Raw genomic sequence first — 11071 nt, forward strand, 5'->3', positions numbered from 1 at the left:
AAGCAAACAAACAAAAAACCACAAAAGAGGAAGTTAGGAGCTGGTGCTTGTGATCCCAGACCTTGGGAGGTGACAGAAAAGGACCTGGAGTCCCAGCTCATCCCCTGCTAGTGAGCCGCAGGAAACCCTGTCTCAAAAACATAAAAGATAAGGAACAACGACAAAAGGAGGTTCAGATCAACGTCTGTTTTGGTGTTCTCATTCTCAGGTTTCTCAGTACTTCTTACAATGAACGAGGAAAGGTAACCTCGGATGTCATTTATCACCATCTCTGTGCAACTCCTGTGAGGCGCGCGCTTCAGCGGCATCGGCTCCAAAGCCCGCTGACCTCGCTGCCTCTAGACCTTGTACTCCAAGTATGTTGGGAGTCTCTTGGGGAAGGGGCGGGGGTCAGCCCCAACCGTGAGTGACCCGGTGAGGTAGCTAACAAAAGTATGCGTATGACTGGGCCGAGACAGGGCTCTTAAGGAGCACCTGGGATTTGACTCAGAGCCCTGAGGTCTTTGTCTCTGATCCAGCGCTGGAGGAAGCGGGCAGAGAGGCTCGCTCCTGACTTGCCCCTTCAGGAGTCCCAGCCTGCTTCCCCTGTGACGCCAAGGCCAGACGTCGCAAGGCATGCCAGATGCCAGATGCCCCCTTGTTTGCCAGCAGCTACGCCAACCTCTTTCTGGGGTGTCCACTAACACTTCCTAAAGTAAATGGTAGAGGGCTCCCTAGGGAGGATGTATGGGGCTACCAGGAGCTGGAGCAGCTGGCCACCATGCCCCATGGCTCCCCTAGAAGACAATTATGTCTACGCAGAACAAGCCCCACTGGGAGCCCTCGGGGTTGGCTGTGTCACAGTCCCTAGGCACCGTGATGGTGACCTTAGATGCAGGTCATGTCTACCTCTGTGGAAGGCCCCAATATGCACTGCAGTAGCCACTGGACAATGCAGGAAAGCATAGGAAATAAAGTCATCGTCCCGTGCTCTGTGAAGTGCCCTGCCGATGGCTCTCCTTCCAGCCACATCCCCCCGAGTCCCTGGCAGCCTAAGGTGCTCTCAAAACACAGTCTCTTTCCACATAGGAGGGCCTGGAGGTTCTGGACATCCAAGGAGTAGATATCTAGAGTTGAGTGGCCTTAGGAAGGAAAGATCAGCAGTGTATCTTCCCGAAAGGCATCTACCATGTGGTGGGCACTCCAGACGGTGGCTCAGAGGACCAGGAATATGTGACTGGTGCTGGTTTCGGGGCTTAGCATCCTCCCCTGAGGCATAATGGGCTTAGCAGAATTCCTCAGGCAGTCTTTCTGGGGAGCACTGTAAACCCGGCTCAGCCGGCTGTGACCCTGGAGGATGCACAGGCTTGGGGAAGGTGTAGGTGTGTGCAAGTGCTGTGGGTGAGCGTGTCTCCTCTGAGTCCTTAAAGTATGTGACCTCTGTCTTTGTGGACCACTTTTTCCAGCCCGTGTGGATTCTGGACACTTCTTGTCGAGAATGGTCTGTGACCAGCACATAGATGATGGGGTCGGCCACGCTATTAACTGTGGACAGGCACAGGAACACCACGGAGACGGTGTACAGTCTGCCTTGAAAGGCACACACAGCATCCATGGCTCCTCCGAAGAAGGAAAATATGACGGCCTTGACGAGGAGCACCAGGTGGTAAGGGGCAAAGCAGACCAGGAAAATGGCGACGACCGCAATGGCGGCGTGCTTCACCTTAGCCTTCTGTGCCATGCTCAGGCTCATGCTCAGCTTGATGCTCCTGAAAACCTGGTAGTTGGTGAACGCTAGAGTGACCAGAGGCACGGCAAAGCCAAAGGTAAACCGCAGGTAGTGGTAGGTGGCTATGGTAGCGTCCATCCCCAGGGGCTCAAAGCAGGAGCTCTTCTCCATGGGTAAGTTAAACACCGGGTAGTTCACGAGTCCAACCAGAACAAACACAAAGGCAGAAATGAAGATGGCGGTCCTCTGGTGGCGGTGGCCTCGGCTCTCCAGTGCATAGACCACTGCCAGGTAGCGGTCGCAGGAAATGCAGCACAGCAAGAGGATGCTGATATAGATGTTGCAGAAGAAGACGTAGGCCGTCACTTTGCAGGCCTGCGGACCCAGGCTCCAGTTGTGCTGGTTCCGGATGTAGATGATCCAAAGCGGCAGCGTGCTAATGTAGAGCAGCTCGCAGAGTGACAGGCAGAAGAGGTAGACCGCTAGCACGTTTCTCTGCAGCACCTGCAGCAGTGTCAGCCATGCAGTGAGGCAGTTGGCCGGCAGGCCCAGCACGCACACTGCGCTGTACACCACCATCAGGACCACTCTGCTGTCCTCATAGGGTATGCGGCAGGTCTCAGGGGACCCCAGCGTGGTGTTTCCTGTGGGACAGAAGCGGCAAGGTGGGCGGGAGTCTATGGAAACCCCCCAGGGAGATTCATAATACCAAGAAAAAGTGAGGCACTCAGCGGTGGTGGTGGGAGTGGAGAGGTGACCGGGCGGGTAAAATGCACTTGCTGCCAGGCCCGGTGACCTGAGTTTGACCCGGGATCCCACAGGAGGAGGAGAGAACCAGCTCCTGGAAGTTGTTCTCTGACCTTCTCATGTGCACTATGGCAAACACATGCTTGGTAGACACGCACACACACACACACACACACACACACACACGCACACGCACAGAGGCACGCACGCACGCACGCGCGCGCACACACTCACACACACATGCACAAATAATTAATAAACATTTTAAATAAAATGGAAGCTCCATAGACTCCAGACTAGACACATCAGGAGTTCAAAAGGACTCCAGCTGGAGGGAGCCAGTGGGACCAGAGACTGGCTAGGACAGGCATCAGCCCCAGGCCTTGACTGCTGTGGTTCTTCTTTCTCTGGCCGCAGTGGCCATCTGGTGGCAAAACCCTCAGCCATGCCCTGGCTCTGCTTTAAGGGCCTTAGGGACACTGTCTTCTGGTCCCAGGTTGATATCTGTTGCTTGGCCTCCCACAGGAATTCAGGGCCAGTTAATCCCTTGACCTCTACATGGACATCCAACTGTCCAGAGAAATAATGTGTCCCGCACGCTGGCATGGCTCTGGGTGTTCTGGCCAGCTGTCACAGACTCCCTGTGACCTCAGCTGCCCACGTCATCATCCTCAGCCTGGACAGATCCCATAAGGGCAACTTGGGCCACGTGAGTGGTCCTATGAGATGCCGCAGTGGTCCCAGGTGTCAGCTGAGAACTGTACTGTCCCTCAGGTGAGGGCTCCTTGTCAAGAAGGTGGCTTGTCCCCAGATACAGGGCCTGATACGTCCTTATGCAACTCATGCATTTTCCAGGCTTGCTTTTTAAAAATTCTGATGAAATGCATGTAGTACAAAATGTTCCATCTGAGGCATTGCCCAGCATGCAGTTCACCATCACTAAGTACATCCACGGTGCTGAACCCAGCCCCGACCCACCTCTGGATACTTCTCAGTCTGCAGACCAAAGCTTTTCTAGAAGCACTGATACCCCCATCCCCAGTTCCCTTTCCCCCCATTCTCCCTAACTCTGTAGAGGGGCCTCACACAAATAGAGTCTTCATTAGTGCAGATTTATTCCACTGAGCGTAGTGTCCTCACGGTTCATCCACCTTGTAGGGTACGTCAGAACATCTCTTCTTTTTAAGACAGAATAGCGCCCCATCAAGACACTCCGTGCAGGATGACACAGTGCACATACACTTCACTATCCGTCATGTGTCCATGAGCCCTAGGCTGCCTGCCACCACTGGGCCATTATGAGTAATGCTCCTGTGAGCACGGGTGTACTCTGACTTCTGTCCCTGCTGTCTCCTTTTTGGGCATGCACAAAAGCAAGCTTACTTAGGTCACGTGGCCACTCTGTGTTTTCTCTTGAGGAGCCCTGGGATCATTCCCACAGTGTCTGCTCCATTTTGCATCCCCACCCACAACACTCAGGGCTACCCAGCATCTGCCTTTTTTTTTTTAATTCCTTTTTGACACTGGGCATAAGATGCTGTCCTCTCACAATCCGGTGCCCTTACTCACCACCCAAGGCATGCTGTTATCACATCTGGATAGAGAAACCGAGACTGAGGTTCCAGAGGTGGTGAGCTGCCCTGGACCCCAGTGCCAAATCTTGGCATCAGAACCAGCAGGCAGTGAGGGTGAGGACTGAGCCACGGGCAGCTGCAGGTCTTTAGACGACTCCTCACCTGGACAGCTCCCTCACCACTGTGAAAGCAAACGCATGGGAGTCTGTCCACTCCCTGGTCCAGACACCCCTCTGTCCTTCTGTCCTGTCTCTAGTTTACTGCTTGATCCCAGTTCAGACATGGCATCTCTGTCCCCCAGCTGTACCCACACAGTCTTACTGAAATCTACAATAAACACAATCTGGGACCAACCTGGGCCCTGGCATTTCACAACACCACACGGTCCAGCCACAGATTCCCTGGTGTGGCTCTGTCCCTTGCCACCTGCTCAGGCCCACCGAAGGCTTCAGGTCTTCTCTATGGACACTAGGTCCTGTCACATAGACCATCTGAGCATGACTGTGGCCCTCACAACCGCACACCCCTGCAGGTGACCTTGGTAAACAGACCTGGAGTAGGGAGGAGCCTCTGGAGTGGAAAGAAGGGTGAGAAGGCCATGGGAAGCTCCTGGTCAGCTGCTTCCTGGGACCTCCCGACGGCCCTCTTGGGCTACCAGATGGCTCATGACTCACCACTGGTCACTCTCATAGACATTCAGAGTACCAAGTGTCCCTCACTCCTGTGCCTGGCTTTTCCTAGCACTTAGGAAGTGGGTGTGTCTTGAGCTCTCTTTACGGACTGATCCACTGATGAACTGACTGACCTGGCTGGCCTCACATGCACTGTTCAGCTTGCACCACTTACCACACGTGGTTTCATGTGATGGTGGGAACCGAACCCACGGCCTCCTGCCTGTTCAACAAGCACTCCAGCCAGCGGGCCACATCCCCAGCCCATTGCGTCTTGAGTTTGTTTTGTGGTGGTGCTGGTTTTTGTTTTTCAGGACAGGGCTTTTCTGTGTAGCCCTGGCTGTCCTGGAACTAGCTCTGTAGACCAGGCTGGCCTCAAATTCGGAGATCCGCCTGCCTCTGCCTCCCGAGTGCTGGGATTACAGTTGTACGCACCACCACCTCCCGGCTGCATGTTGACTTTTGAATGGTGAGACCAGGTATACCACAGAGGAATTCCTGCGGCCTTCTTACGTGTCGGAGTCAAAGGAGACCTCCTCACCTGCCGCACTGGTGGGCTCTGTTCTCATGGCAGCTCCGACGTGGGCTCTGTGCCCCTTGTGAAGGCGGCTCTGACAGCGGCTTCGAGGGGCCTGGAGAAAGGGCAAGTTGAGAAGGATTTGGGTAAACATGCAAAACAAGAGGAGGAGGAGGAGGAGGAGGAGGAGACCAACCCGCCAGCCAGCCAGGCGTGGTGCCGCGTGCCTGTAACCCCAGCACTTCGGATGAAAGCACGCGGGCTGACGCATTCAACAAAGATGCTAGAGCATCCCACAAGCAACAGAAGGCAACCTGGTTGAGAGAGCCGGGCACCGGAGAAGCCAACGAGCATCAGTGTATCACCCCGGGTACCATAGTTAAAACTGTTGTTTGTCATAGTTGGCAAAGCTGGAAGGCACATGAGTGTCCACAGAAGAATTAAGAAAAGCTCCCCAAAGGCCAAGAATACAAAAATAAGCATGAGGAAGAGGGTCCTTGTTTTTGTTTTGTCTTTTCTTCCTGTCAGGTTGGTAAAAATAACTAAGTGGGTGTTCTGGAGACTGGAGACACGGTGCCCTGAAGCTCTATGATGGGACTGTTGGGGGGTACAAATATTTCACAGCCCAATTTTGCAGTCAGTTTCCAGCAACCTTGCGAAAATTTAACTTTTAACTTGCTAAAATTCTTCCTAAGGAAATTTTTTTCTCTGATTAAATAATGACCCAAAAAGTTAAGATTGTGTGACCCAAAAGCTATATTTAAGCACATCACCAGTGTGAAGGGGACAAGGACCCCTCCCGGACCCTCTGAGGGAAATATCATCAGTGCACAGAGCTGTGGACTGGGGAATCCAGTGGATCCTTCTCTGACTGGCAGGGGTGCTTCTGAACGGGCTCTATGTCACCTAGGTGAAGAGGTTTCAAAAGGAGGCTCTCAGTGCATCGTCAGTGTTGGGGAAACCTCATCCAGAGGCCCCACAGCCCGAGAGACAACTCAGGCCTGTCAAGACCCATGTGTTCCACAGGCCTGCAGATGGAGGGCAGGGTCTGGGCCTCGAGGAATTCCTCACTGGATTCAGCCCGCCTGTTCCCACAACACAGACCATGGCTGCCCCTCAGTCAGGCAGATAACCACAGTATCTGTCCAATGTACATTGGGCCTTCAGGGGTGGCCACTGGAATTCTCTGGAAGCCAGTCCAAGTGAAGCTGAGCCGGCAGACATCCACACTAAGCCCTGCAGCTTCACAGGTGGAGCTACCAGTTCCCAGCTCCCCTGCTCCCTTCTCGACTGTTTCTGAAAACTGGAAATAACAAGAAGCCAAACCATTCACCTGAGATTACAGAAGTTCACCAACCTCTGGAGAAGTCGGAAGTAACACCTCAGCGCCATTAAAGAGAGGCGAGGCCAGGAAGAGCAGGAAGGGCCATTGCCAAGCGGTGTCCTCCCTCAGCAGGCTCCTTGCGTCTTCCCAACACCCCCTGACCTGCTGGGCACAGAACAGGTGCCGTCTGTCTGTCCCTCCGGGTCTCAGGCCACTTCCCTGTGAGGCATGATTCAAGGGCCCTGGCAAGGGTCTGTGAGACCCTCACTCTGAGCTCCGGGAGCTGTGACAGAGGCCATCCTAGGTGGGTGCCATGTGTCCATCCATCGGAGCTGTTGCGCCCATCTCCAAGGCCTGGCTAAGATCTGAGGCTCTCTGGCTACTCCCGACACTGGAGTTCCAGGGTGAGGGAGAACAGAGATGCACTACAGGAGTCCCCAAATCTTGACAACAGTTACCTGGGCCAGGGCCCTCGAGGGAAGAGCTGAAGGGATCCAGCCCTACCTGGGATCAGCACAGTCGGAGTTCTTGAGTGTAGAGGGGAGACACCACCTCGACCGAGCATCACTCATCTGGGGTGCCACCTTGTCTGATGTATCGCTCTACCTAGGGTCACACCACACGCCACCTGGAATCCCCCTTCCTGGCCGGCGGCTGAGCCCCTGAGCGGGCTGTGGACCTTAAAGGCCCGCCTTACATCTGACAGAGCAAGCTGCCCTCTCCTTCCAAATTCAAAATGACAGTAATCAGGACTCTCACGCTCGTGAATGAACACGTGACTGCACGGACCGGAGCTGGAAGCCCCGGAGTGCGCAGTGGGGGCTACACAGCACCTGCCCTCCTCGCAACCAGAATTAGAGTCCTGAAGAGCCGCAGAGACAGCCTAGAAAGGCGGGTCCGTCCCCTGCACCAGGTGGCCCTGGGGATGAGGAAGAGGGTGGTGCTTAGCTTTCAGCCACTTTGCAGAAAGAAGCCAGAGGAAGCAGGGGCTCAACCGAAAACGTGACACACACTTTCCTCCTGCGGCGAGGACGCACTGGTGGAGACCGCCCTAACTGCCAGTCAAGTCCCTGTCACCTGTGGACAGAGCTGGGCCAGGGAGATCGGGTGGGCGGTTGGGACCATCTGCTCCACCTAGATAGGGAAACACAAGGCTCCCATATCCCCATCTGGGTCATGTCCCTAAACCCCAGGGCATCAGCACCCGTATCAAAGGAGGCCAACCACGAGTCTCAGGCAGGAGCAGCCTGGGACACCACAGAGAGGGCGCCTCTTGAACCCCCATGCTATGATGTGGCCCCCTCACCATGGCTGGCTTTGGGCACCCCCAGCCCTGATACAGCTACTGGCCTTGCAGTCTGGTCAATGACTTGCTTGCCCCTTTCCCAGCCTGCCAGGCTACACGCCATTTCCCTTTCTGTTGTCAGGTCTTCTCCGTTATAAAAGGGATCGTGCTCAGGACCCTCAGGGCCCCTGGCCTAACCTCCCAGGATCCCTAACCCAGCTTGATCAGTTGTGGTGGACATCTTGCAATAACTAGGCTATTTCTTCCACAGAAAGGGGCATGGGTCAATAGCCCCATGCTCCATGCTTGTCTCAGAGAGTATGGCCGGGCCAGGCCATCTTATGAACCCGAGCAGAGTGCTTAAAGACCAGGGAGAGAAGGATCCCAGGGTCTGTCCCCTTCAAGAAGTAGACACTGCCCTCTCAGCTTACTGTGGGGGTCTGGCCTGGCTGTGGGTAGTGAATTGTTTTCCTCTTGACATCCTGGACCATCTTTAGGGCTGTGTCTCATTTGTGAGGTAGTTGAGAATGGTTGACCCCCGATGGGAGAAGACCGTGGCAGACTTTCATTGGAACTCAGCAACAGTGTGCTCCCAAACGTTGTGAGAATCTGGCAGAGGAGGGTCTACCATAGCCACGGGGCCCACGACATCCACCAAGACCATGGCCACATGGTTTACCGTGCTCACGATGTCTGCTTGGACTTGGTGGACTCAGTCCCCCTCCTTGGTCTGTACCCAGAGGGACCCGTGACAGACTGAACCCCATCAGGCGTCAGCAGCACCGCCGGCCTGATGACCTGGGGACATCACTCGTTTCACTGTTCCCACCAGGCTATGTGATGAACGGGCCCGCGTCCCCTGGATGTCCCTTTCTATCTGCCCTGAGTTCCACCCACACCTCTACTTCCCCTTGTCCACCTCACGCTCATGCTGATGCTATCTAGCCTGTCTTCAAACCACACCTTCCTCCTGGTCACCTAGCTCTCATCATCCTTCCCACTTCCACTTTCCTGTCTCCAGCCTCCTGCAGAGCCATCTGCATCCCACGCAGCCCCTGTGGCCGCACAGCCCCTTATGTAAACCCACCTTCTGGGGAGAGCGGTGCCTGGAGTCCCCGAGGCATGCACAGGCAGCATGCCCCATGTGACGGCCACGGCCCTTGAGCCCTGAGCTCTGCCTGCACTGACGACCGTCCCTCCAGTCTCCAGGAGCATGCTTGTCACCTTTGGATTGTGGAGCTTTCTAAACAGACAAGAAAGCACAAAGGAAGGACACACCTTGTCTCTGCCACCTGCTGGGTCTACCTGCTTGCTTCACTTGGGACTTGTGAGGTGGGTTGTAGCCGAGGGCCACTGGACTGTCCCATCGAGTCGCCAGCATGCGGTGCCCCATTTCTCTGCTACAGGCATTTCTGGTTGTTTTGGTAACTCACTTTCTCATCCTCCCACAACACTCTCCTGGGGAGACAGCTCAGTTGTAAAAGTACTCGTCAAACATAGGTCCAAATATGAGGACCTATACTTGGATCCTCAGAACCCACATAAATGCCTGGTGGATGTGGCAGTCCACATTCCAGCCTTAGAAGGTGGAGATGAGATCCCCAGAGCAAACGATCTAGCAAGACCAGTCATATCTGCAGACCGGGCTTGATTGAGAAGCCCTGCCTCCCGGAAGGAGGCAGGAGAGCAATTGAGGATGGTTTGGGATGTGGATCTCTGGCCTCCACATCCATGTGCATGTCCACTCACATGTGTCCACACACATGGAAACATACACCACACACACACACACACACACACACACACACACACACACAAAGAAAAAGGTAAGAAAAAAAAATCTCCAACCTCATTTCTGTCCTCAAATTCAGAGTGCCCTTTGGGCAGGAACTGTTAAATTACTGGTGTCGACCATATGTCATGTGGAGCTGATGACCCATCCCCCACACCACGCTTCCCAATTTTAAAGGTTAAAAAAAAAATGCCAATTTTAAATGCACGTTTCAGTTTGACTGATGTCTAAACCGAGCGCCTGTGCCAGCTAGTCTTCCTCACCCTCCCTCGGTGATCTCCATCTTCAGTCCTCTGCGTGGTTAACACCCTAAAGGGCTGTGCCATGCGCCCTGGTCTGTAAGACCAGGACAATGTTCGCCTCATTCTCCAGTCCTTGGTGGCTAGCCTAAACACTCCTGGCTAACCTAAACAGTCTGTCCGGGTGGCCTCACAAATCCAGTAGAGGTTATAAGATCCCCTCTGCCGGGCACGCGGGATGCCTGGCCTCAGAAGTCTGTTAGTGGCTAGTCCCAGGATCTTGCCCCATGACCAGACAAACTACCGCCTGTCCCAGCTGAGCCTCCCCTGTCCTGCCCAGCCCTCCTCAGAACCTGCCTCCGACCCTAGGTCACTCCTGGAAAGAGGACCCCTCACCCCACCAACCATACTGCCCAGGATGTTCCCAAGGCCTTCGTGGCCCTCTCGGTTCCCTGTAAGAGGAAGTCTAGTCCCTCCACTCTTGTCTGTACCTACAACTGGAGTAAGGATCTTCCGGAAGGATCCAGGCAGGCCAGGGCATGGGCAGTATGACGTATGCTATTATCCCTGTGCCACAACGTGGGTGAGGATGGTGCCCCTGCGTTCCCTCTTGGGGACAGACCTTGGTTAAATAATGGCCAAGCCCCATTATTGCACATCTCTCCCAGACACCACTGTGGAGGGACTGGTCCCCCAGGCCCACTCCCCAGACCTGGGACCCGCTGACTTACCTAAGCCCGTCCGTCCTGAGGCTGCTGAGCAGGTCCGTCCTGAGGCGGCACTGAGCACCCCTGCAGGCCCAGCTGAAGGGTTTCAGGAAGTAGTGGGGGTCTGAGCATGCTCACTCTGACACTCCCCTAACCACAGTGCAGGCTGAGCCTAAGGGTTGGTTACATCACTGTGATGACAACGTGCTGGGATGACAAGAAACTGTTTCAGACTGATTTGATCTTGTTCTGAGGACACCCTCAGCAAGGCCTCACCTTCACTCAGGAACTGAGAGCTCAGAGATGGAGGCTGAAATGGCCGGGCCAGGCCCTTCCGTATGGACTGGTCCTTGCCTGCTCCTCAGCCAGACAGGGCAGGTCATGTAGCCAGTTCTTTCCATCTTGGGCCTGGCATTGGGAGTTCCTGTGCCAGGAGGGCAGTGATTAGGCACACTGCTCCTTGCTGGAACACCTGCCTGGTGCCCTGAAAGTACCCTACCACCCCAG

General features: G+C 54.8%; 1 protein-coding gene across 1 annotated transcript; it reads right to left on the reverse strand.

Moving 5' to 3' along the window:
• Positions 1–37: 37 nt before the first annotated feature.
• On the reverse strand, positions 38–10772 carry Gpr132 (G protein-coupled receptor 132). Its single transcript, XM_076551534.1, has 3 exons — positions 10589–10772; positions 5242–5332; positions 38–2352 (listed from the first exon to the last, which is right to left on the reverse strand). The coding sequence occupies exons 2-3, from the start codon at positions 5267–5269 to the stop codon at positions 1265–1267; spliced, it is 1116 nt and encodes a 371-aa protein (XP_076407649.1). The 5' UTR covers positions 5270–5332; positions 10589–10772; the 3' UTR covers positions 38–1264.
• Positions 10773–11071: the final 299 nt, after the last annotated feature.

Source organism: Peromyscus maniculatus, chromosome 14, assembly GCF_049852395.1.
Source record: "Peromyscus maniculatus bairdii isolate BWxNUB_F1_BW_parent chromosome 14, HU_Pman_BW_mat_3.1, whole genome shotgun sequence".
NCBI lineage: Eukaryota > Metazoa > Chordata > Mammalia > Rodentia > Cricetidae > Peromyscus > Peromyscus maniculatus.

What these genes read in the sequence shown, in the direction of transcription:
- Gpr132 (XM_076551534.1), bottom strand. Translation starts at nt 5,269, where the DNA reads ATGAGAACAGAGCCCACCAGTGCGGCAG. An exon ending in AGAGCCCACCAGTGCGGCAG is followed by an intron (nt 2,353 to 5,241) that starts GTGAGGAGGTCT and finishes TCTGTCCCACAG; the next exon opens with GAAACACCACGCTGGGGTCC.